This window comes from Mobula birostris, chromosome 18 (assembly GCF_030028105.1).
Source record: "Mobula birostris isolate sMobBir1 chromosome 18, sMobBir1.hap1, whole genome shotgun sequence".
Lineage (NCBI taxonomy): Eukaryota > Metazoa > Chordata > Chondrichthyes > Myliobatiformes > Myliobatidae > Mobula > Mobula birostris.
The window spans coordinates 37477096-37504195 of record NC_092387.1 but is presented as its reverse complement, the minus strand read 5'-3'; the positions used below and the strand labels follow the sequence as shown (position 1 = coordinate 37504195).

The 27100-nt window shown below is 41.9% G+C and overlaps 1 protein-coding gene across 4 annotated transcripts in view; it reads right to left on the bottom strand.

Moving 5' to 3' along the window:
• LOC140212061 (paladin-like) overlaps positions 1-27100 on the bottom strand; it is a 288234-nt gene that overhangs the window by 143217 nt on the left and 117917 nt on the right. For all 4 annotated transcript variants that reach the window (XM_072282528.1, XM_072282529.1, XM_072282526.1 and 1 more), the window contains 6 exons: positions 15925-16076; positions 14945-15041; positions 12818-12922; positions 7744-7839; positions 3911-4045; positions 2251-2361 (listed from right to left, as the gene is read on the bottom strand). In XM_072282528.1, coding sequence (XP_072138629.1) covers positions 2251-2361; positions 3911-4045; positions 7744-7839; positions 12818-12922; positions 14945-15041; positions 15925-16076 — 696 coding nt within the window. The remainder of the gene's footprint in view (positions 1-2250; positions 2362-3910; positions 4046-7743; positions 7840-12817; positions 12923-14944; positions 15042-15924; positions 16077-27100) is intronic.

The following is a 27100-nucleotide window of genomic DNA, read 5'->3' as shown; positions in this document are numbered from 1 at the left end:
AGGTAGGGGCTGGCTGGTAATAGGTGGAACCAGGTGAGGAGAGGAGAATAACAGAAGAGTGACCTTGGCTTTGTGTGCCAAACAGTCAGGAATTTGGGGTTAATACGTGGTCACCTGGATAAAAGACTAGTTATCTTACAAAGCTTTTCAGATCAATTGTAGAATGTAATACCGACTTATGGATAAATTTACAAAATGCTAATTATCAGTTTTGAATTACTGGTCACTTTTCATTGACATTAAATATTGTTAAACAATTTGTTGATCACTCACTTATGAAATGGCTGACAAATCAAAGAAGATCATTCATTTGAAACATATTACTTCATTTCCGCATGTTACATATAGACAGATATTCATCACTGCACCTAATATGCAAATTTAACCAGAAGTATTTGCAACTTTAAGGCAGTGTAGGGAGGCCAGAGTCCCTCATTTCCGTGCTCTCAATTCCTAGAAATATCAAACTCCATCTTTCCTTTTAACCTTGGTATTTTCAAATCACCCAGTTAGCATTTAAAAGCAAATACGGAGTCTGACTCCCCAACGTTCTGCTCTTACACTAACAGACCACACTCAGATAATGGAAGAAATTCTTCTATTTCTTGTGGTGAATGATGATCATTGAATTCAAAATCCAATACATCAGATATCATTCCCCAGCATTTGCAAAGAGCCATTCAACTGGGCATTGGGTGAAGAACCTAGATTCAAAAGACAAGCCATCAGCAGAAAGCACAGAAGAGGCTTGTGTACTAAAGGAAGACAAGTTTGTAGGACAGGTAAATGGAAAGAAAACAAGTGGAAGCGAAGAGAAAAACAAATTCAAAAACTTGATATCATGATCCAAAATCAAGTCAGCTGTCAGTTGTAGCAGAGCTCACATGTTATAATGCCTACAAAATAAAATTGGGCAGCATTGCCAACAGCAGCACATCCCTTCCTGATGAGTTTAACATATCCTATGTATGTTTTGAACAGAAGGGGATTTGTAACCACCCACCCAAACAGCCTCCAATGCACTTGAGCACACAGTCACCACTGTGGATGTAAGATCAGCCTTCTGGATGGTGAAGCCATGGAAGGCATCTAGCCCAGATGGTGTTCCTGACCATGTCCTTAGATCCTGTGCATATCAGCTGGCGGGGGGATTTGCAGCAAATGAGGATAGGCAGCAAAACTCCCACTATGACTGTTCTTAACACTGGTGCTCCACAAGGCTCAGTTCTCAGCTCTTTGCAACTACTGTATGTACTACTCCCTGCACTCTCAAAACTACACATCCAGATTCAGCTCCAACTCCATCTACAAGTCTGCAGATGATACCATCATAGTGGCATCTCAAATGACAATGAGTCAAAGTACAGGAAGGAGTTAGAGAACCTAGTAACAACAACTTTTCTCTTAATGCCAGTCATTGACTTCAGGATGCAGGGGCAGTGCACATGCTCCTGCCTACATCAATCGTGCACAGGTTCAAGTTCCAAGGAGTGACCAGCACCAGCAGCTTGTCTGGTTCAAACACACAGACATCACAGCCAAGAACACTCGCCAATGCCTCCACCTCCTCAGGAGTATAAAGAAATTAGGCATGTCACAGTCAACCGTTAACAATTTTTATTGATGTACCATGAAAAGCATTATTTCTGGATGTACTAGAACTTGCTATGGCAACTGCTCTGCACATAACCACAAGAAACTGCAGTGAGCTGTGGATGAAGCTCAGCACATCACGGAAACCAGTGTCCCCTCCACGAATTCTGTCTTTACCTTCCTCCACCTCAATAAAATTCCCCGCATAATCAAAGACTTCATCTACCCTGGACACTCTTATCTTTCCCTCTCATTGGGTAGAAAATACGAAAGCCTGAAAGGGTATACCACCAGACTCAAGGACAGCTTCTACCATGCTGCTATAAGGCTAGGTTCTCTAGTATGCAAGATAGACCCTTGACTTCACAATCTACCTTGTTATAATCTTGCGCCTTATGCCCATCTGCACTGCACTCTCTACATGGCTGTTGCAATTTATTCTACATTCTGTTATTGTTTTTACCTTGTACCAGCTCAATGCACTGTGTAATGAATTGATCTATATGAAGAGTATGTAAGACTAACTTCACACATGTGCAAGAATAAACCAGTTGCAATAATGCAGGCTTGAATTTTAAAAACCTGTAAGGAGGAGGAAATACCAATTGTATTATAATATATACCACTATGTTACAGTAAGATACTACAAGAAGTTACCTCTAAACTGGGCTGTGCCATACCATAGATCGGCATTTTTGGAACCCTTCTAAAATTGGCCACTTTCATTTCTTTTATGGTGCTAAGCACATCTGGAACTTCGTCTGTGACCTGTTGAAATAAAAATAATGGATATCAAACTTGTGCTCGCAATCTGACAGCTCTTTAACTTTACTGATTTTCTCCTGCTCTTCTCCATTCCTAAGTCTTTACCAAGTAACGATAACGACATTTAGTCAACAATTTTATTGAAGTTGGTTTACCTTCACCTACATGCTTATTATGACACAGTAGAAAGCCAGTTAGCACATTAGTAGATATCTTTGACAGGCAAAAATACTAGGGAAATACCATTATCATGATGTTAACTGTGATACAGTCAATGTCAGAGAGGACACAAAATTTCTAAACTGCATTCAAAATCAATCTACAACCTGGAGCAAACACAATAAGGAAAGAAGAAAGATAGCGGGAGGAGAGGAAGTGAGGTTTTACATTTAATTTGAGGATGCATTGAAGACACAATAAGATAAAAGAGAAAAGCATGACAGGTATTGAGAACTTAATACTACAGAAAGCCTAGAGACCATTAAAAATTGCAGGGGTGAAATTAAAAAGCAAATTAAGAAAGCATGAGGATAATTAAGGAAAAATTAGAGCACTGGAGAATGGAAAATATAACATATGTTTGGAGGCAAGAGGTTATGGGCAGAGTTTGATGAATATCTTACAGCTGTTTTTACAAAGTACTGATATTATTCTTCAAGAGGTAGAGTGTGGACACAGAAGAAGAAATAGGAAGGATCTAACATGTTTTAAAGTGAGTAAGTTGCTAGGCCTAGAAACTGGGCCCCAGGCTGTTCAAAGCAGCAAGGGAAGAAATAGCAGAGACTCTGGCCATCAATTTTTTTTTAGTGTCATCGAAGTCCAGGACAGTTGCCAGAGGATTACAACATTGATAACATGCTGTTGTTAGTAGGAAAGCTTTTAAACCTGGTTTAAAAGGTATAAACAAAGGTTACAAAATAGTTTAACTTTGGTGAACAAGTTACTGGAATTACTTCTGAGAGACTGTGTAAACTTCCATTAAGACAGGCACAGCTCAATCAAGGAAAAGTCTATATGGAATTGTTATGGGAAGTAACTAACTTGATCAGATATTTTCAGGAGATAACAATGAGAGCTGTGCAGTACTAATACCGTACCAATTTCAGAGTGAACAGCAGTTGTACCTGAGCCAAAGGCAAGAAAGTTATATCATGCTAACACCCTGATGACATTCTCTATCACACAATGGAAATCAAAAAGAGCGCGATCTCAGTAAAGTAGTAAAGGCCGATCAGAATTCACAAAATATCCTCCAAACAATAAAAATCTTAGAAATTTCTGACAATGCCCCTCAAATAGGAGGAGATTTATTTTGCAGCATGTTGTAGAAGTAATTCTAGAATAAAATGTCCACCAATAACAATCTCCACCGATGAAACATCTTTAATATTGTCGAACATTGCAAAATTTTTCACAGGATGCTATCAAACAAACCCGTGCCAATGTTTCTACAGAAGGTTTTTAAGGTATGCCTTGAAGGATGATTTAGAGAGCATTTGGTTCAGTTATAGAGTAACCTATTAATCTTTACGAAGTTCAGCTTCAAACTTACCAAGAGTCTGATGCCTTTTGTTATCAAGTCACAAGGTGCTGTAAGCTCAGACACATCCATGCCAGCTAAGATCCTGAACATCCAGGGGTGACTACACATCCACTTGCTGAAGTTAAGTGAAAAGGCCAAAGGGTACTGGAAGGTAACATACACGTTAATTATTAGCTGTAGGTAACATGACAGAATCTCCAAACTCAAATATCTTCAAATACCATTGGTTTCTTCATTATATGACAGGTTTTTGGATCATTGGGATCTCTTCTGGGGGTAGAGACGACCTGTACAAGAAAATTGGGTTGCACTTGAACCAGGGGAGAACCAAACAAGGAAATTTTATTTTCTCACCAGAGTGGGCTTAAACTAGATTGGCAGGGGAATGGAACTTGAGAGTGAAATCAGTGAGAAGACAGAAGTATGTGCAGCAACCAAAGCATGTAAGCCTGACAATCAGGATTGCCACGTTTACAGTAAAAGGGCAGATAGGACCACTGCCTTAAATCGCATCTATTTCAATGCATGTAACTTAACAGGTAAAGCAGGTGAACTGAGGGCATGGATTGGCTCTGGGGACTGTGATATTGTGACCATAACATAATCGTTCTGATAAGAGAGAAAAGTCCAAGGATACTTGATTGAATACCTGCAAAGTCTCGAGGAGAATTAATTGAAAATTTCCAAGGACAATTGCGACTTAAGTGTAAAGAAGACCTAACAATAACACGTAAAAAAAAAAGGAAGCATTTAATAATTAATAAAATACAGAGAATAAAAAAAAACAGCAAAAGACTCAGAGACCTCAGAATACTCTACCAACACCCCAAGGATGTGACAGTAAGAACACCCTTTGTACAGCAACATTTCCCAACTTTGCACCATTTAAATACTACTCTGTCCTTCTATGTTGCTACTTAAGTGGATATATTCACATTTATAAACATTATGCTGCACTTACCAAACAGCTTCCCAATAATCAACTTGTTTTTGTTACCTTGAAGTCTCTTCACATCCTCCTCGCAACTCACAATAACATCAACAGCAAACTTAGAAGTAATATGTTCAGTTCATTTATCCAAACCACTGATATGTAGTATTAATTTCCGGAGTATGACCAGTAATACTTCAGTAATACATCCTGCTCCTCCAATAAAGACTTATTTATTCCTTCTCTATTTTCTGTTCATCACCAGTTTCTAGTCCCACGTGCTATAATTTCCAATGTACTCTCTTACGTTAAGTCTCTAAGGATATGTCCTACCAGAACTAGTAGGAAGAATTCTCCAGCAAGCCTAAGTCCCAGGCATATGGCATCCAGCCTCCTCTCCAATACTGCCTACACCTTTCACTGCCTCAGTAAAGCAGTCAGCATAATGAAAAACCCTAACCACCCTGAAAATTCTCTCTTCTTCTTTCTCCCATTGGACAGAAGATATAAAATCCTGAAAGCACGTACCACCAGGCTGAAGGACAGCTTCTATCTGACTGTTGTTACCAGACTCTTGAAGGAACCTCTTGTATGATAAAAAACGATTCTTGTCTTCAGAATCTACTTCATTACAATCTTGCACTTTATCGTTTACCTGCACTACACATTCTCAGTGGCTTTTATGCTTTATTCTGCATTTATATAGTTTTACCTTATTCTATCTCCACGCATACCATATCTTGGTATATGTGACAATAATATACCAATACCATTTTTCAACAGTGCAGGCAAGTATAAACAAGGAAAGCCAAGGAATGCAGCAGCTTCACCTCTCACTGCAAGGGGTAGTAAACAAACAGAGCAAAGCAGTCACCTTGTGGAGCAGGGACTTGGTGGAGGAGCAACAATCCAGTAAACCTCACTTTGCTTTCTCCTGAAACCATCAGAAACGGTGGTAAGCATCCTGAGTGGGACTTGTGACACCATGCAGTAACCCTGTGCAGCACTGGTTACAGTGCTAAAGTGATCACTTTGGAGCAAATTAATGATAAGTATCCAAAATGGTGTAACTGACTGTGGAAACATGGTCTGATGAAACTATGTGTTGTGGAGCAGGGAGAGGCAAAGCTGCTTCCTTCTTTCCAGCCGCCAGTGTGCAAATAGGAAAATACAACACAATTCAATGCTGATCACTGAAATAAATACTTCACAGGTCCGTGCATCATCACAATCAACTTCAGATAGCATTACTTGGGAACTGGCTGCTGCCATGGGGGTGCGGTTATGACTAACCTTTCACATGTAGTCTAAGCTACAAGATAAATTTCATGAAAATTCCCCTGCCCAAACTTTTGATCTGCTAGTAATCCTTGGTGTTAATATTGACAGCAAGTTGGTGTGGGATAAACACCTTTCCATTCTTTCAAACAAGGCTGGACAAAGGCTTGGAGCCCTGTGGAAAGTAGCATCCAAACTAGACAAAGAGGGCAGAGCCACAGTTTACAAAGCCCAGGTACGAAGTATCATGGAGTATACCTGCTTGTCATGAATGAATGCCTCACAGAATGTCCTCAGCCAGCTTGATTCCAATCAAAGAAAGGCTCTCAGGATTATAGGTGTAGCTGAAGCCACAGCTCGTGAGAATCTAACCATCAGTAGCTTATGCAACAGACGATAGGTTGCAAAGGCTACTGTGCTATACAAAATGCACACCAGCCACAGCCCTACAGACCTTCGCGCCATGCTGCCTTCACCTTATGAGAGATGGTGCACCACACGATCAAGTTTATCTATGCCTCCTCATGCTGTTTCTATGCCTGATGTGAGAACCTACACACTGGATAGAAGCTTCCTTCACTGTGCTATCAGAATTTGGAACACCCTTCCAGATACTGTGGTTGGAAACATCTGCGATGATGGGGTCCAAGCCTTCAAGAGTTGAGTGCACAAACACCTATCATCTCTGGGAGGGAAGCCACATGTTTCTTCATAAGCTATCATGAAGGGGACCAGGATGCTATCAGAATTTGGAACACCCTTCCAGATACTGTGGTTGGAAACATCTGCGATGATGGGGTCCAAGCCTTCAAGAGTTGAGTGCACAAACACCTATCATCTCTGGGAGGGAAGCCACATGTTTCTTCATAAGCTATCATGAAGGGGACCAGGATGCTATCAGAATTTGGAACACCTTTCCAGATACTGTGGTTGGAAACATCTGCGATGATGGGGTCCAAGCCTTCAAGAGTTGAGTGCACAAACACCTATCATCTCTGGGAGGGAAGCCACATGTTTCTTCATAAGCTATCATGAAGGGGACCAGGATGGTAATGCTTGGTTGTTGGTAGGTAGGGTTAATATCTGACTTTCAAGAGCACTTGTGAGTTATGTTCCGGCTGGAATTAGTCCTTAAACTGCTGGAAAACAGTGCGGAAAGAACAGGTGCTGTTTTCTCCAGGTAGGGATTAGTTTTTAGTTCCAAGTGCTCCTGTCATGTCTTGTCACCCTGCAACCTTATCCTTCAATCTCTTTGAATTATGGAGGACAGCATGTTTATAAATGTCTCTCTCCAGCAAACTTCATCATGATCGTCATGACTCCAGTATTTTTTAATGTTTCTTAATTGTACATATGATTTTTTTTGTGTTCTGTCGCTGAGCAGCAGTGAACCATCTGACTGGCCTATCAGAGTTCTCTCTGGGAACTAGTTGACTTGATCAGCATTTCTGATCTAGCTTAATAAAAAGCTTAAGTTCACGATTGCACTTAATAAAAAAAAACCCACACCTGCATGAAGCCTCTTCACATCATAACTTAAGGAGTCAGATGATGCCAAAGCTAACAATGTACGAGACATTTTACAGTATGGAAAATACAAGTTATAACTAAAAAAAATCTCTAATGCACATACCTGTTCATGAAGATAGTAGTTAAAAGCAACAAGATAGAAATAACACTCTGTACTCTGTAGTACTCTCTGGAGAAAATATTCCTTGGTGCTATTTCCCTAAATGGAACAAGAAATAAAATTTACAGGAAAATATCCTATAATCATCCATTTTTTAAATTAAAGCATGGCAGGTGAATATCTAAGGGTTTGAGCTTAAGATGACCAGGCCTGAAAGATCAAAATGAACAGGAGTTGCTGCTGGATGAGGCCAATGTGGATTTTAAAAGTTTAATAATGAGGCAAACAATATTCACAGCTCTTCAGAACTCTTGGCAAAGCCACATCCGTTATTCCAGCAGCCAGGGTACTAGTAGGAAAATGCAACACAATTCAAAGCTGATCACTGAAATAAATACTTCACAGGTCTGTGCATTATCACAATAAATTGTAGGTAGCATTTCTTGGAAACTGCTAACTGCGTGGGGGTTATGACTAACCCTTCACAGCTATAATGTCCAAGAGGGGGTTTCATGGGCAGTTAAATGGGCAGAGAATCTCAGTGTCAAAGGGTCAGAAAACAGAGTGTATCAATCTGGATAAAGGGCAACACAACGAGAGGTACGAGAAGATTGTTACTTTACGCAATAGCTTACTGTGGAGTAGATTTTTTTTCCTTTACGGTTTAGTTGAAACTATTCAATAATGTCCGTCAAAAGATAATTAGGTCACTACTTCAAAAGGAAAACTGCAGGGACAGAATAGCTTATGTTGTGCTACATGAGTCATGTCTAAATCATCTCTCCGATTACAAGTACATACTTAACTATAAAGAACTGTGTTTATGACACATCCATCACACACCAGACATAACATGTTTTATTCCATGTCACTGCGCAACACTCTGTAGTTCATAGACACTTCCCAACCTGCAGAACTTCCAAATCAACACCAAACTGAGGCAGTGTTAACTTAATTTTGTGTCCTTAAGGAAAGGTAGTTGTATGTAACATATTATAACGCTTCTCTTCTGTAGAGAATACCACATTGACCTTCATTGTAGCTCCATATAAACCACCATGCACATAATATTCTACTACTTTAATTGCATTATAACCTATCTATCACTTGACCACATCTTTGACATACAGCACCTATAAAAAGTATTCACCCTCCCCCAGAAATTTTCATGTTTTATTGTTTTACAACATTGAATCACAGTGGATTTAATTTGGCTTTTTTTTTTTGACACTGATCAACAGAAAAAGACTCTTTCGTGCCAAACTGAAAACAAATCACGACAAATTTGACTAAATTAATTACAAATATAAAACACAAAAAAATTGTTTGCCTAAGTATTCAACTCCATCAAGTTAGTATTTAGTAAGTGCACCTTGGCAGTAATTGCAGCCTTGAGTCTGTGTAGATAGTTCTCTATCAGATTTGCACATCTGAACACTGCAATCCTTCCCCGTTCTTCTTTACAAAACTGCACTCGCTGCCAGATTGCATGGGGATTGTGAGTGAACAGCCCTTTTCAATCCATAATTTCTCAATTGGATTGCGGTCTGGACTCTGACTTGGCCATTCCAGGCCATCAACTTTCTTGTTTTTAAGCTATTCCTCAGCAGCTTTGGCTTTAAGCTTGGGGTCATTGTATTGCTGGAAAACAAATCTTCGCCCAAGTCGCAATTCTCTTGCAGACTGCATCAGGTTTTCCTCCAGGATTTCCCTGTACTTTGCTGCATTCATTTTACCCTCTACCTTCACAGGCCTTCTGGGGCCTGCTGCAGTGAAGCATCCCCACAGCATGATGCAGCCACCACCATGCTTCACAGTACATGGTGTGTTTTTGATGATGTGAGGGGTTTGACTCTCGCCAAACATAACATTTAGTGTGATGGCCAAAAAGCTCAATTTTGGTTTCATCAGACCATAGAACCTTCTTGCAGCTGACTTAAGTCTTCCAGATGCCTTCTGGCAAACTAGCCGATATTTCACGTGTATTTTCTTCAACAGTGGTTTTCTCTTTGCCACTCTCCCATAAAGCTGTGATGGGTGAAGCACCCGGGCAACAGTTGTTGTATGCACAGTCTCTCCCATCTCAGCCACTGAAGCTTATAACTCCTGCAGGGTTGTCATAGGTCTCTTGATGGCCTCCCTCACTAGTCCCCTTTTTGCACGGTCTCTCAGATTTTGAGGACAGCCTACTCTGGGCAGACTTACAGCTGTACCATATTCTTTCCATTTCTTGATGACTGACTTAACTGTACTCCAAGGGGTATTCAGTGACTAGGAAATTTTCTTGTATCCATCTCCTAACTTCAGCCAGCTGGTGGCGTAGTGGCATCAGCGCCAGACTTCGGAGTGAAGGATCCCGAGTTCAAACCCAGCCGACTCCCCAGGCACGCTTTCCATCCATGCTGGGTTGAACGTCAAGCTAGCAACTCGACCTCGTAAAAAAGAAATTGCCTGCTACAGAAACATCAACAGCAAAAAGTTAATGGCCTATGCTCTCTTGTGAGTTTAAAGGCAATTTCTTCTTCTTCTCCTAACTTGTGTTTTACAATAACCTTTTTGCAGAGTTGACTAGAGTGTTCTTTTATCTTTATGGTGTAGTCTTTGGCAGGATACTGGCTCACCTAGCAATTGGACCTTGTGTAGCTTTACCACAATCAATTAAAACACTTGACTGCACACAAGTGATCTCAATTTAACTAATTATGTGACTTCTAAAACCAATTGGCAGCACCAGTGATAATTTGGTGGGTCATATTAAAGGGGAGGGAAGGGGTGAATACTTAGGCAATCAATTATTTTGTGCTTTATATTTGTAATTAATTTAAATCACTTTGTACAGATCTGTTTTCACTTTGAACACGAAAGTCTTTTTCTGTTGTTCAGTGTTATGGCCAACATCATAGGGATACTGATTCACCAGCAGTTGAACTTTCCAAATACAGATGTATTTTTTCTATGATCAGTTGAAATATCTAGACTGCACATGGTGATCTCCATTTAACTAATTATTGAATTGAATTAAATTAATTTTATTTCTTACATCCTTCACATACATAAGAAGTAAAAATCTTTACATTACATCTCTGTCGAAATGTGCAATCATAGTAATTTATAATAAATAGAAATACACTCAAGTCAGCATGAGTTAATCAGTCTGATGGCCTGGTGGAGGAAGCTGTCCCGGAGCCTGTTGGTCCTGGTTTTTATGCTGCTGTGTCATTTCCCACATGGTAGCAGCTGGAATAGATTGTGGTTGGGGTGACTCACATTCCCAATGATCCTTCGGGCCCTTTTTACACACCTGTCATCGCAAATGTCCTGAATCAGGGGAAGTTCACAACTACAGATGTGCTGGGCTGTCCGCACCACTCTCTGCAGGGTCCTGCGATTAAGGGAGGTACAGTTCCCATACCAGGCAGTGATGTAGCCAGTCAGGATGCTCTCAATTGTGCCCCTGTAGAAAGTTCTTGGGATTTGGGGGCCCATACCAAACTTCTCCATACTTCCTGTAATCCACAACCAGCTCCTTTGTTTTTGCAACATTGAGGGAGAGGTTGTTTTTGACACCACCGTGTCAGATCAATGCCTTCTTCCCTGTTTGCCACCTTGTTATTGTTTGAGATTAGGCCAATCAATGTAGTGTCACGGAGATCAGAGCTGTGGGCAGTGACACAGTCATGGATATATAGGGGATAAAGGAGGGGACTTAGTACACAGCCCTGAGGGGCTCCTGTATTGAGAGTCAGAGGGCTGGAGGTGAGGGAGCCCACTCTTACCACCTGCCGGCAATCTGACGGGAAGTCCAGGATCTAGCTGCACAAGGCAAGAACAAGGCTGAGGTCTCTGAGCTTCCTGTCAAGCCTGGATGGAATTATGGTGTTGAATGCTGAACAGCATTCTCACATAAGCATCCTTCTTCTACAGATGTGTAAGGACGGTATGTAGAGCAGTGGCAATTGTGTCAGCTGTCGATTGTTGTGTCAGTAGGCAGACTGTAGGGGTCCAGTTTGGGTGGTAGCATGCTGCAGATGTAGTTCTTGACCAGCTTCTCAAAGGATTTGCTTATTATTGGAGTGAGTGCAACAGGACGTCAGTCATTCAGACATGTTATGTGACTTCTAAAACCAATTGGCTGCACCTGTAATGACTTGGTGTATCATCTTGAAGGGAGTGAATACTTGTGCAATCAATTATTTTGTGTTTTACATTTGTAATTAATTTAGATCACTTTGTAGAGATCTGTTTTCACTGGACATGAAAGAGACATCTTCTGTCGATCAAAAAAGCCAAATTAAATCCACTGTGACTCAATGCTGTAAAACAATAAAATATGAAAACTTCCAAAAGGGGTGAAACTTTCCATAGGCTCTATATTAAATTTATCCTTAAGTTCAGTGTTATTTTATATGTGTGACCAAATATGCAGGCAATTCTTTTTACTTAAACCAACTTCCATTAAAATAGTGACAATATATCAGATTTAGCAGTTAACCATTCTTGTTACAGAACAGACTATCAAATAATTTGAAATATACTTCATTTCTCCCACATCTGTTTTTTTTTCCCTGCACTGGTTGGATCTTGGTATCACTGATACTTTGCCTCAAGAGGTATTTATCTGTATCAGTCTAGATCAGGGGTTCCCAACATTTTTTATGTCATGGAGGAGCCTTACCATTATCCGAGGGGTCCATGGAGCCCAGGTTGGGAACCCCTGGTCTAGATCAAAATGTCCCTGAAATCACAGCACAACCCATCACAGTTCTGAACTACTCAAGGGCCATGGGGCAGTAGTCAAGAGTGAGAAGCTTGGCCAATTTGATTTCCACTTTTCAGCCCAGTTGTGGATAGGTGGTAATATCAGTCTCCCTTTAAGTATATATTATCAATGATCTTCTTGTCTGTCCCAGATTATACTCCAGCTCAGTAAGGCCAATAGTCCTCATACTTGGAGTTCTCAAGTGTTGTGTAAATGCTACACAACATGGAAGTAAATGAACCCATCAGTTGCACTGTTGACTTTTCCATCCAGATGCTTGTCCTTAAAACCCTGCATCTTCGACAGCATCTCGCTTACCTGGGCCTGGCAGGTCTCCCCAATGGCTTCCAACTTCTGTTTGCATTCATAAATAGCTTCTTTAATGTCATGCATTTCCGAACAGAGTGCAATGGCTGCATCCACCTGATAAAAGGAAAGATGTCAGCTGTAAGCAGATTGCCAAGCTGTTTTTATTTGCCTCTTCATCTCTATTGGCCTTTCAAAAATAGACTTGGGGATGACATCTGTGTGTATACACACGTGTGGCAAATCTGAGCATCTGCTTTCTCCTGGGCAGCATTCACTTAACGCTATGCACATGCTGATACTAATAAAGAGCTCCATGAAGACAAGTATGATTAGATGTTATCACACAATAATGGAGATAGGATAAATGCAAGCAGGCTTTTTCCACTGAGATTGGGTGAGACTAGAACTAGAGATCATAGGTTAAGGGTGAAAGGTGAAATGTTTAAGGGGAACCTGAAGGGGAACTTCTTCATTCCGAGGGTGGTGTGACTGCAAATGAGCTGCCAGCAGAAATGGTGGATGCAGGTTCGACTGCAACATTTAAATTGAGATAGGTACATGGGTGGGAGGGATATGGATGACTATGGTCCAGGTGCTGGTCAATGGGACTAGGCAGAATAACAGTTCAGCAAGGACCAGATGAGCCCAAGTGCCTTATTCTGTGCTGCAGTGCTCTGTGACTCTATATGAATTCCGCCTACCCATGACTCATTACCATGATGTAGTGTATTTAATGCATTGATTCATCAAGGAGTACTTGTGTCCCTTATATCCTCTGTATAAAATGAGTCACGTTATATTGGAGGACAATTATTCGAGGCCGCAGATCAGTTCTGTGGAGAAATGGGGAGAGCATGGATACACTGGGCCAAAAGGGTTGTTGCAAACCTGTATGACTCTATAATACCAAAAAAAAAAGGCACTAAGACAATGGAGCAGAAAGTTAAATGGATGATATGAAGAAAGAAATTTTAAGAGGAGGGAACATATTATAGAAAGAAATATCTCTCTCTGTCTCTCTCTCTCTCTCTCTCTCTCTCTCTCTCTCTTCCCCCTCCCACCCCGCCTCTCTCTCTCTGTCTATGGTGGAGGGTCCTTTTACCCGCAGAGTGAGAGCTGGGTTTCCTTTGTGTCATTCCCTGCAATGCCGTGCAGGGAAGTGCAATACCTCAGTCTGGGAAAGGGTAAAAAGCTGACAGATGGAAAGTAGGAGGCTAGGATGGAGTGGGAGGTACACACGAGAGAACTGCGGTGGCAGGATGGCAAGAGAAAGATAGAAGAGGGAGGGATTGCTTTAGAAGTGGACAAGTGAAGAGGAAAAGGGCTGGGTGAAGGGAGAGGAGGAAGCAGGGTAGGGAGATGAAGGAGAAAGGAGCTGAGAGGAGATGAGTGAGAGCTGAGGGGAGATGTGAAATGCGCTGAGTGGGTTTGAATAAAGAGGGTGCAGCTGAGGAGAGTGAAGCTGAAAGTGCGCAGGGAAAGGGTGAATGAAAAGAAGAGTCCTGAGAGGGAGCCATAAGTGTGGGGGTGGGAAGTAAGAGATGCAGTACAAGAGGATGCCGAAAGGAAGAAGGAGTGAAGGGAGAGGGAGACAGAGATAGCCAAGGACGGGGAGGCTGAAAGAGGGAGGTTATGAGGGAAGTGAGACAAAGAGTGTTGGACAAGGGAGAGGATTAGTACAATAGCATTCATGTTTGTATCTGTGTGCGTCTGCATCCATAGAGCTTAATGTTATCTTTAGCCTCTTAAACGATGGACTAAGGCCTCACTTTTGAAGCTCATGCATGGTTGATGTGTAATCAAGTGCCACACGTGAAGGAAATAACACAGTCATTCCCAGTCCTGAGAACAGTGAGAAAGTAAATAATCCCTAACTAAATCAGACTGCACAAAGTTAAGGCGATGACTAACAGTGGGCAGGGCAAGAGAGGTCTATATCAACTGCAAGAATCTGCAGAAACTGAGAGATGCAAGGCCGTGTGAGATTTTAAAGATAAGGATTAGAATCTAGATTACATACGAACTATTAATGAATTTAGTTAAAATTCCCATTGGGGAAACTCTACTTTCTAACCACAAATTTTGACTTGTTGGAAAATCAAGATTACATCTTTAAACAACAGAAATGAAGCTGACCTCATCCACAATTTGTTGTCCTTTAGGAATGGCTTTGGCAAAATTTCGGATGACTTGGAGTTGCTCCCTCTTTTTAATGCTGGGGTCTTGGTCAGCTCTACAAAGAACAACCAGGTTAATTTAAGAAAGAAAAACTTATACGTATATAGCTCCTGAGCACACCCATTCATCCATGGTGCTTTATAAATAATCCATTATTCCCGAAATGCAAATATTCTTAACAAAAACTAAATGAAGGTCCCACTTGAAGAAATTAGATGAATGATCAGTTTTAGTGTGTAAGGAATATTATCCATTACATTTATCTTGTAACAACACAGACAGAGTCCATGACGAATCCTAGGAGAGCAATCTGATCAGTCTGTTTCTCGTCTTATTCTTCTCTACCTGTGTAGCTGATACTCTCCTCACACATGGTCAGAAACTCCCCCTTGAGTTCTTCAGCCGTTTAACTACACCCAGTGCTAATTCAAAGATGCCACTTAACCTATCAGCACATCTTCGAGATGTGGGAGGAAATTGGAGGACCAGCAGAAACCCACACAGTCATGGAGGGAGCATGCAAGCTCCACACAGACAGCACCCAAGGTCAGAATTGAACCTAGATCCCTTAATGTACACTTGAGGAGTTGGATAAACTCTCATTTTAAGATCTTACAAACAACATCTCTGGTACTGCAGCATCCTCAGTATAATTCAAGTTAATGTACTGAATTCCTAAATTAGGGATTGATCAAAGAACCTCTCAACCCAAAAGTTATCCCAACTGAGCCAAGCTGAAATAATGGGGAGAGCTAGATTTTAAAAGATAATCTAGTATCATTGCAGTTATCAAGTTATGAACCTAAAAAGAACATATACTCTGGAAATTTCAAACATTTAAGAACACGTATAGCAAGAGATTGATTACCAATGTTTACATTATTTCTAACTTTTGTTCTTCATTCCAAATATTCCTGGATAACTAAATGTCTACTCACCCCAACTGTTCAGATAACCCTTTCCTGTGATATAGCACAAGAACTCCCAAAATCATTGCTAAATTCGTCCTGCCAACTCCAACTTGACAGCTGAAGACTAATGCAGGAGGTGGTCTTTTGGACTCCTGAAGAAGCAATAGACTTGGGGTTTCCTGAAAAATAAAACATCAGTATGAACATGGTGGTGGCAAAGAATACTTTGGAAAAGACTTGCTCTCATTTTGTTAGCTAAGCAGAAGAGATATGAACTGAATTGACTGCTTGATTGTGATGTATGCATCCACCCAGAAATCAAGGATAAGCAGATCGTGGAAAGTATGACTATGAATTTTTCACTTCTTTATAGAGCGTGACATTCAGCAAATTAAACAAGGCAAAAATCATCAAAAACAATTATTCAAATTAGAGCAAACATTCGGGCCAAAGAGACATGGGTTTGTACCATACACTTTGTCACTAAATTCAACAATAACAATATGCAGGAGCAATGGATTGTTATTAATTGTTGAGGAAGGATTTATGTTAGAATATACAGTCATAAAGTTATGGCTATCAGACAAACACAGAAAATGTTAACCGTAACCATCCCACCTCTTAGGTTTGGATTTATCACGAGTGGCTACTAAACATAGAAAGGGGGCTGTTCCAAGGTGGTTTAAGTCAACAAAATACTTCTGTGTTATTGATAATGTTAAGATATAGGAAACACAAAAACGAGAAAGTCTGCAAATCAAAAGCAACACACACCGAACACTGGAGGAAATAACTCAGCATGTCAAGCAGCATCTATGGAAGAGCATAAACAGTTGACGTTTCAGGCCGAACCTCTTCTTCAGGACTGAGAAGGAAGGGAGAAAATGCCAGAATAAAAAGATGGGGGGAGGTGAAAGACGCTAACTGTAAGGTGATAGGTGATAGGTGAGGATTGGTGGTTGGAAAAAGTTAAAGGATGGAGAAGAAAGAAACTGATAGGAGAGGAGGGTGGACCATAGGAGAAAAAGAAGAGGAGGGGACAAGGGGGAAAGTCATAGGTGAGTGAAAAAAAAAGGTCAGCGTGGGGAAAAGGGGAGGGAGAGATTTGATTACTGGAAGGAGAAATCGATATTCATGCCATCAAGTCGAAAGGTACACAGACAGAATATAAAGTGTTGCTCCTCCACGCTGAGGGTGGCCTCATCTTAGCACAAGAGGAGGCCGTGGATCGACATGTCAGAATGGGAATGGGAATTAAGATGTTTGGCCACTGGGAAATCCCGCTTGTGGCGGATAGTGTGGAGATGCTCAAACACAAGAAACACAACAAACAACTTGCACAGAGCAGGATTCCACTGATGCCAAATGATACGTATTTGAAGATCAAACCTGAAAGCTGAGTACAAAGGAATTGCAGGATCCTTAGCAGTGTGGAAGAACAGAGAGATCTTTGAGTCCAAGTCCATAAATCCATCAAAGTTGCCATGACCTTTTACTTGTTTAATCTGTTGTTTGATAGGCCCATGGTGTATTGGCCTTCATTACTATTGGGATTGATTTCAAGAGCCACGAAGTTCTGTACAGTGCCGCTCTGTTAAACTCTAGTTGGACCACACCTGGAGTATTGTGTTCAGTTCTAATCATTTCATTATAAGAAGAATGTCAATGCTTTAGAGCGTGAAGAGAAGACTTGACAGGATGCTGGCCTTGATTAGAGAACATGTCTTTTGAGGAAAGGTTGAGCAAGCTAGGGCTTTTCTCTTTGGAGCAAAGGAGTATAAAATGCTACTTGTTAGAAGTGTATATAGATTATGAGAGGCACAGATAGAGCAGACAGATAGTATCATAGAAACATAAAATCATAGAAAACCTACAGCACAATACAGGCCCGTCGGCCCACAAAGCTGTGCCGAACAGGTCCTTACCTTAGAACTACCTAGGCTTACCCATAGCCCTCTATTTTTCTAAGCTCCATGTATCCATTCAAGTGTCTCTTTAAAGACGCTATTATTTCCGCCTCCACCACTGCTGCTGGCAGCCCATTCCAGGCACTCACCACTCTGTGTAAAAAAACTTACCCCTGACATCTCCTCTGTACCTACTTCCAAGCACATTAAAACTATGCCCTCTCATGCTAGCCATTTCAGCCCTGGGAAAAAGCCTCTGACTATCCACATGATCAGTGCCTCTCATTATCTTATACACCTCTATCAGGTCACCTCTCATCCTCCGTCACTCCAAGGAGAAAAGGCCGACTTCACTCAACCTGCTCTCATAAAGCATGCTCCCCAATCCAGGCAACATCCTTGTAAATCTCCTCTGCACCCTTTCTATGGTTTCCACGTCCTTCCTGTAGTGAGGCGACCAGAACTGAGCACAGTACTCCAAGTACATCTTTCCCCTTCAACAGCAATGGCCAACACCAATGGACATCCATTTCAGGTGAATGGAGAAAGGTTTAGGAGAGATGCCAGAAGTAGATTGTTTATTTGTTTGTTTTTCACACAGAGAGTAGTAGGTCCCCAGAATGCATTGTTGAGGGGTGACAAAGGCTGATACAACTGGAACATTTAAGTGATTCTTGTATAGGCATATGGATGTAAGAAGAATGGAGGTTATGGGCTGCATAGGAGGGAAGAATTAAATTGATTGTGGAGTACAATTTATATAGATCCACGCAACATTATGGGCCAAAGGTCCTGTCCTGTACTGTACTGTACCTTTCTATGTTCCATGTTCCATGTGTTGACAATGTGCAGGTTATATGTATTTTTGGGAAAAGTTGAAAGATAACTATCAAACAGAGAAGCACAACTATCATGTGCTCAAGTTGACTCGAACCCCAAGATCTTCTTCAAAGTGAGAATACCACAACTTGAGCTCCAACTACCAGCATTCGCTCTTCTGGTTCTGAAGACGCTCTACCTTGCCTGAGTTTCTGAACATAAGTTACAACTTTCAACACATAGATGACATATTTTGTTATTTCATCTCAAATATAACCTTTGCAAACAACAGATACTCTTCTTAAACATGACATTTTATTTCTTCTCATCTGTTGGATTCTGTTATTATAATGCTTAACAATGTATTTTACATGAATAAACATAATAAATTCATCTGAACAGTTGTCTAAAGGATCTGCAAAGCAAGGATCATTTCTTAATTCCTGTAATCTGCAGAATGTAACCCGAAGACTTACAAAGCTCTGGCATATTGTACTAAAAAAGGACATCCCACCGAATGCAAATTATGATTAGTTTGCACTGCATAACCTGCCCAAAAAAGGGAAAACCAGAACATGTGTAAAGGAAAGGAAGTTGAAGGCTAAATTTGTATGAGGAATACCAATTCTGAAGAAAAACAGAACAAGCTGGAAAGAGAATCAAGACCATTGATTAAATTCAATTGGACCTAAATAGAAGAAAAATATCTGAAACACTTCTCGCTTACACAAAAACAGGATATGAATTAACACAGTCCTTGTTCTAACCTAACATCTCTGAGTTTTGAGGGCTGGCTATGTTAAGACCCATTTTTCCTCAGATTGTAATATCAACTGCAGTCAAATGAACAGTGTAACGTGTTGCAACTAAGCCAATGTTCATCATGTTCTTTGCTAGCTGAGGTTAGAGCCATGTCAGAGTTCCTATCCAAAGGTATACCACAAGATGTCATTATTGTCTGAGGATAATGGAAGCAGCTGGAAACAGGGTTTCTTTGTCAGGATACAGAAGTGTATTTTTATTAATTTATCTATTTAGAGATGTGGAATAGACCCTTTTGGTCCTTCGAGCCATGCCACCCAGCAGCCCCTAACTTAATGCTAGCCTAATCACAGGACAATTTACAATGACCAATTAACCAGTACGTCTTTGGATGGTGGGGGGAGACCGAAACACCTGGAGGAAACCCATGCGTTCCACAGGGAGGACATACAGACTCTTTAAAGGGGACATCAGAAGTGAACTCCGAACTCCGACGCCTGAGTCGTAATAATGTTGTGTTCACCACTACACTACCACGGTGCCTTTTACCTGTGATTTCTTGCAATTTGCTAGCAAAAGAGGTGTCAATCATAGAGTCATAGAATGGAAACAAGCCCTTTGACCTAACTGGTCCATGCCGACCACAGCATCCTTGCTGCTAGTCCTAGTGGCCCATGTTCTGCCGATAACCTTCCAAGCCTCTCCCATCTATATACCCCTCCAAATTATACCCACATCATCCACTTTTACTGGCAGCTCATTTAAATATTCATCACCGCCTGTATAAAGAAATCTCTCTCCTTTTATCTTGTATCTGTGTCCTCCTGCTTTACAATGACCAATTAATCTACTAACTGGTACGTCTTTGGACTGTGGGAGGAGACCGAAACACCTGGAGGAAACCCATGCGTTTCCCTAGTCCTGGAGGGGGAAAAAAACTATGACTGTCCACCTTAGCCATACCCTTCATAATTTTATAAACTTCTTTGAGAACTAATTCTCCTACGCTCCAAGGAATAAAAATCTAGAGCGACTGACCTCTCCCAATAACTCATCCCTTTAGTTCAGGTAGCATCCTCATAAATCTCTTTTGCACTCTCTGCAGCTTGACAATGATTTCCCTATAACAGGATGACCAAAACTGTACCAATACTCCAACAGCAGTCTCACTGATTACCTATACAACTGCAGCATAATGTCCCTGCTCCTAAACTTCATGAAGGCCAGCATGCCATTTGCAATTCCTCATCATATCTCTGTAACTAATCAAAATCTCTTTGTAATTCATGGTAACCTACTTCACTATCAACAACAGCCCTAATTTAGTTCCATTTGCCAACATGCTAAACATTCCATGAATATAACTTGATAACCTTCGGCTCATCGGGAAAAATAAGGAAGTGATAGATAAGAGGTAGTCACCTCTAAGTTGCACAGGGCAGGTACCTGGGTGACTTAGGAGAGGAAAAGGGAATAGGCAGCCAGTGCAGGATACCCCTGTGGCTATTCCCCTCAATAATAAGTATACCACATTGGACACTGTTGGTTGGGGGGGGAGGGGTGGTTGATGTTGACCTACCAGGGGAAGCTGCAGTGACCAGGTCTCTGGCACTGTGTGCGGCTCTGTGGCTCAGAAGGGGAGTGTAGAAATGAGGAAGGCAGTAGTGATAGGAAATTCCATAATTAGAGGAACAGACAGCAGATTCTATGGATGTGGAAGAGACAGCTGGATAGTACGTTGCCTTCTGCGTGAGAGGGTCAAGGATGTCTCGGATCGGGTTCACAGCATTCTAAAGGGGGGGGTGGTGAACAGCCAGAAGATGTGATATATACTGGTACCAATGACTTAGGCAGGAAAAGGGAGGAGGTCCTGAAGAGAGAATATAGAGAGCTAACAGAAAGCAGAAAAGCAGGACCTCCAAGGGCATAAACTCTGGATTGCTACCTGCACCATGCACCAGTGAGGGTAACAAAAGGATGATTTGGCAGATGAATGCATGGCAGGGGAATTAGTACAGGGGACATGGGTTTCAGATTTCTGAATCATTGGCATCTCTTCTGGGGAAAAGGTATGATCTATACAAAAAGGACGGGTTACACCTAAACTCAAGGAGGACCAATATCCTTGCGGGTAGGTTTGCTAAAGCTGTGAAGAAGAGTTTAAATTAATTTGGCAGGTTGATGAGAACCAGAGTGATCGGGCTAGGGATGGGGCAGTTGGTATACATGCTAGGCTAAAAGCTAACCCCACCAGACCAGCGGTACTGTCCCTTCTGCTCTCAAATGTCCACCCCATCGACAACAAGCTGGATGAGCTGCGTCTGCTGAGAGAAACACGCAAGGAATTTAAAGACTGCTGTGTGTATGTCTTAACGGAATCCTGGCTCCATGACAACATACTGGACGCGGCGATACAGCTAGAGGGAATGACATCGTTTCGTGTGGACAGAGAGGCAGCTAGCTCCGGTAAGGGCTGAGGAGGAGGTCTGTGTGTTTATATAAGCAAAGACTGGTGTGGGAACGCTACAGTAGCTGCTAAACACTGCTCACCACTGGCTGAATTTCTCATGGTGAAATGCTGACCGTTCTATCTGCCGAGGGAATTCACCATCATGCTTGCGGCAGCTGTTTACGTAGCTTCCAGTGCCAGTGCTAAGGCTAATGCTTACGAAGCACTGGGAGGCCTACATGAAGCCATCAGTGAGCTACTGACTACACATCCTGACAGCTTTGTGGTGATTGCTGGGGCCCTTAACCACACCAGCTTAAAGACTGTGTTCCCCAAATTCTGGCAATATGCGGATTTCAAAACCAGGGGAGACAACACACTGGACTTGGCTTATACCAACATACCACAGGCATACAAAGCAGCCCCCCGCCCCCACCTTGGCCACTGTGATCACATATCTGTCATGCTAACACCAGCATATAAACCACTGCTTAAACGTGTGAGAACAGAGAAAAGAGAGATAAGGGTCTGGCCAAAAGGAGCGGCCTCAGCACTACAAGACTGTTTTTTGCACACAGACTGGGATATATTCAAAACAGCAGCCTCCTATGATGACCATACAGACATTGAGGAGTATGCGGAGGCAGTAATCAGCTACATAGCCAAATGCATGGAGGATGTCACTGTGATGAAATCCGTCACCGCACGTGGTTATAAAAAGCCATGGATGACAACAGAGGTGCGTTCACTACTGAAGGCCCGTGACACAGCCTACAGATTGGGGGACAGGAGTGCGCTTCACTCAGCCAGGTCTGCACTTTCACTAGGGATCAGGAAAACGAAAAGGGCCTACATGGGCAAAATACATGGACACTTCTGTGACACAGGTGACACCAGACGGATGTGGCAGGGAATTAAAGCTCTGACAGACTACAAGATCAGGCAGAAAACTGATGACAGTGACGCCTCTCTACCAGACAGGCTTAACAATTTCTTTGCCAGCTTCGAAGCATCAAACACTACAGTAAGGGGGAGAGCCGGTCCCTTTTTACCATCTGACCAGCCGGCTCCAATCATTGATCCAGAGCAACACGGAGGACCCTTGCCAGAGTCAACCCACGAAAAGCGGGAGGTCCCAACCACATCCCTGGACGTGTGCTCAAGGACTGTGCTGATGTATTAGCAGATGTCCTGACAGACATTTTCAACATCTTCCTTAGTCAAGCTATTGTCCCCAGATGCTTCAAAACCTCCACAATCATCCCTGTAGCAAAGAAATCAGTTGTAGCCTGTCTGAATGATTACCGTCCCGTTGCCCTGACCCCCATAGTGATGAAATGTTTTGAACGGCTTGTCAAGCCTCATATCACAGCCAGCCTCCCCTCATCACTGGATCCTCTACAGTTTGCTTATTGTCCAAATCGCTCTACGGAGGACGCAATGTCCACCACACTGCACACAGTTCTCTCTCACTTGGACAACAAAGACACTTATGCCAGAATCCTGTACATTGATTTCAGTTCAGCGTTCAATACCATCATCCCGCAGAGACTAGTGGAGAAACTGTCACTGCTTGGCCTTAGCACTGCCATGTGTCGCTGGATTCTGGATTTCTTGACAGAGAGACCACAGTCAGTCCGTGTTGGCAGGAACATCTCTGACTCCATCACGCTGAGCACTGGATCCCCACGAGGCTGTGTGCTTAGCCCATTGCTGTTTACACTGCTAACACATGACTGTGCAGCCAGATTCAAGGAGAACCTGATCACTAAATTTGCAGACGATACCACAGTGGTGGGGCTCATCAGCAAAAATGATGAAACTATGTACAGGGAGGAGGTCAAACACCTAGAGAGCTGGTGCAGTGATACCAACTTGATGCTTAATGTCACCAAAACCAAGGAGATGATGGTCGATTTCAGATGGTCTCAGCCTGAGCACACACCCCTCAGCATCAGCGGCTCCACAGTGGAGAGAGTGGAAAACATCAAGGTCCTTGGGGTGCAGATCTCGGACAATCTCACCTGGTCCAGGAACACCACTGGGATTGTGAAACGGGCCCAGCAGAGACTGCACTTTCTAAGGAAGCTTAAACAATCATCACTCCCCACTAACATCTTAACTATGTTCTACAGAGGCGTGGTTGAGAGCGTGCTGACCTTTTGCATCACAACCTGGTACTCCAGCTGCAGTGCTGTCGACAAAAAAGCCTTGCAGAGGGTGGTTAGGGGAGCAGAGAAGGTTAATGGGGTCTCCCTACCTTCTGTCCAAGACCTCTTTCAGAGTCGATGCCTCCAGAAGACACAGTACATCATTAAAGACCCCTCACACCCACTCCATGAACTGTTTGCTCTTCTGCCATCAGGCAAACATTACAGGAGCATCAAAACTAAAACCACAAGGCTACTACACAGCTTCCTCCCACAGGCAGTCAGACTGCTAAATAGCTGCTCCACCTGACTCTGCTTTGGACACTTATAACTTGATTTAACTGACATGTGGCTGTTGTGTTTTACTATTTATTGTTATGTTTATTATTTAGTGTTGCGTTTGTTATGATTGCACTGCTCCTGAGAAATGCTGTCTCATTCTGCCCTGCAGAGCTGATGTATGGTTAGAATGACAATAAAGTTTTTGAATCTTGAATCTTGAACAAGTAGATGCAATGTTAGTAAGGCTGTGAGGAAGGACAGGCAGATGATAGGGCAAAATTGCAGTCACTGGGATGAGTGAAGGTGGGGGCCAAAATCAAAAAGGTTTTTGAATACAGGACTGAAGGTGTTATGTTTGAATACAAGCAGTATATGGAATAAGGTGGAAGATCTTGTGGCTCAGTTAGAGACGTTGTGGGTGTTAGAGTGGATTTTTTTGGGTAGATGATTTGTTTACACTTAAATTACTTTGGCCGGGAGACTTCTATTTTAACTATTTGACAAAGGACTGTGGATTGAGTACACCACAATGGACTTCCTAAAAGGTGTGAATACCAGATACTTCTGGTGCCTGATGCTGTAGTTTCGAAGACAGTATTATCTATACATTATAAATATAAATTGTCTTCTATGTTAGCGCGTAAAATGCCAAATAAATGTATTGGGGGTTGAACTAAAGGCTGTGGATACCAACACAGACATGTTGGCGTCTGAAGGAAAGGATAGTGTGATATTTTGTATGTAACTTCAAAGGGAAACATTGTCTATGCATTGTCTGTAACTTTTTAAGTAGCGATTGCCTTTGTGTTTAGCATATAAATATCCAGCCCACATTTAGCTAGCAGACCTTTCTGCGGAAAGCGTCTCGGTACGTAGATGCCTGCTGTACCTTGTTGTGTCGAATAAAGAAGCTGCTTTGTATCTACCAGTGACTCTGTCTCTCCAGTGATTTCATCCACGCTACAACAGTGGGCATCTCTGAGATGTGGCTGAAGGAAGATCATAGTTGAGAGCTTATCATCCAAGGATACAATTTATATTTAAAGGACAGGCAGGTAGGCAGAGGGGATGGGGTGACTCTGTTGGTAAAATGTGAAAGCAAATCCTTAGAAAGAGGTGACAGGATTGGAAGATGTAAAATCTTTGTGGGTAGAGTTAAGAAATTGCAAGGCAAAAGAGACCCTGAAGGGAGATATATACCGGCCTGCGAAAAGTAGCCAGTGTGTGGGCTACAAATTACAACAGCATATAGAAAAGGCAAGTAAAAAGGGCAACATTTTGATAATCATGGGGGATTTCAATATGCAGGTAGATTCAGAAAATCTAGTTGATGTTAGATCCCAAGAGAGGGAGTTTGTAGAGTGCCTACAAGATGGCTTCTTAGAGCAGCTTGTGGTTGAGTCCACCAGAGGAACAGCAATTCTGGATTGGGTGTTATGCAATGACCCAGATTTGATTAAAAGTTTATGGTAAAGGAGCCCTTAGGAGGCAGTTTGAGAATTCACCCTGTAGTTTGAGAAGGAGAAGCTAAAATCGGATGTATCAGTATTACAGTGGAGTAAAGGGAATTATGTAGACATAAGAAAGGACCTTGCCAAAGTTGATTGTAAGGGGACACTAGAAGGAATGATAACAGAACAGCAATGGCTGGAGATTCTGGTGACAATTCAGAAGGCGAAGGATAGGTACATCCCAAAGATGAACAAGTATTCTAAAGGGAGGATGAATCAGCTGTGGCTGTCAAGGGACCATTAAAACAAAAGAGAAGGCATATAATATTGCAAAAATTAGTGGGAAGTTAGAGGATTGGGAAGCTTTTAAAAACCAACAAAAGGCAAGTAAAAAAGCCAGTAAAGAGAGAAAACATTAAATTTAAACGTAAGCTAGACAATAACATAAAAGAGGACACAAGAAGTTTTTTCAGATTTATAAAGGTTAAAAGAGAGACTAGAGTAATACTGGACCACTGGAAAATTACATTGGAGAGGTAGTAATGGGCGACAAAGAAATGGCAGACAACTGTAATAAGTATCTTGTGTGGAAGACACTAGCAAAATGCCATAAATGCGAGAGTGTCAGGGAGCAGAAGTGAGTGTCATTGTTATTACTATGGCAAGGGTACTTGGGAAGTTGAAAAGTCCTAAGGTAGATAAGTCACCTGGGACAGATGGACTTTACCCAAGGCTTCTGAAAGAGGTAGAGGAAGAAGTTGTGGAAGCATTAGTAATGATCGTTCAAGAATCAGAAATGGTTCCTGAGGACTAGAAAATCGCAAATGGCACTCCACTCTTTAAGAAGGGAGAGAAGAAGAAGAAAGGAAATTATAGACCAGTTAGCCTGTCCTCAGTGGTTGGAAAGATGTTGGAGTCCATTACTAAGGATTAGGTTTCAGGGTACTTGAAGGTACATAATAAAATAAGGCAAAGTCAGCATGGCCTTCTAAAGGGGAAATTTTGCCTGTTGGAATTTTTTGAGGAGATATCAGGCAGGATAGACAAAGAAATGTCAGTGGATGTTTTTATTTGAATTTTCAGAAGACTTTTGACAAGATGCCAGACATGAGGCTGCTTACCAAGATAAGAGACCATGGTATTACAGGAAAGGTACTAGCATGTATAGAAGATTGGCTGACTGGCAGGAGGGAAAGAATCTGAATAAAGAGGGCCTTTTCTGCTTGGCTGCCGGTGACTGGTGTTGGTATTGGGACCACTTCATTTTACGCTGTTTGTCAGTGATTTGGATGTAGAAACTGATGGCTTTGTGGCCAAGTTTGCGAATAATATGGAGATAGGTGGAGGAGCAGGCAATGTTGAGGAAGCAGGATGTCTGCCAAG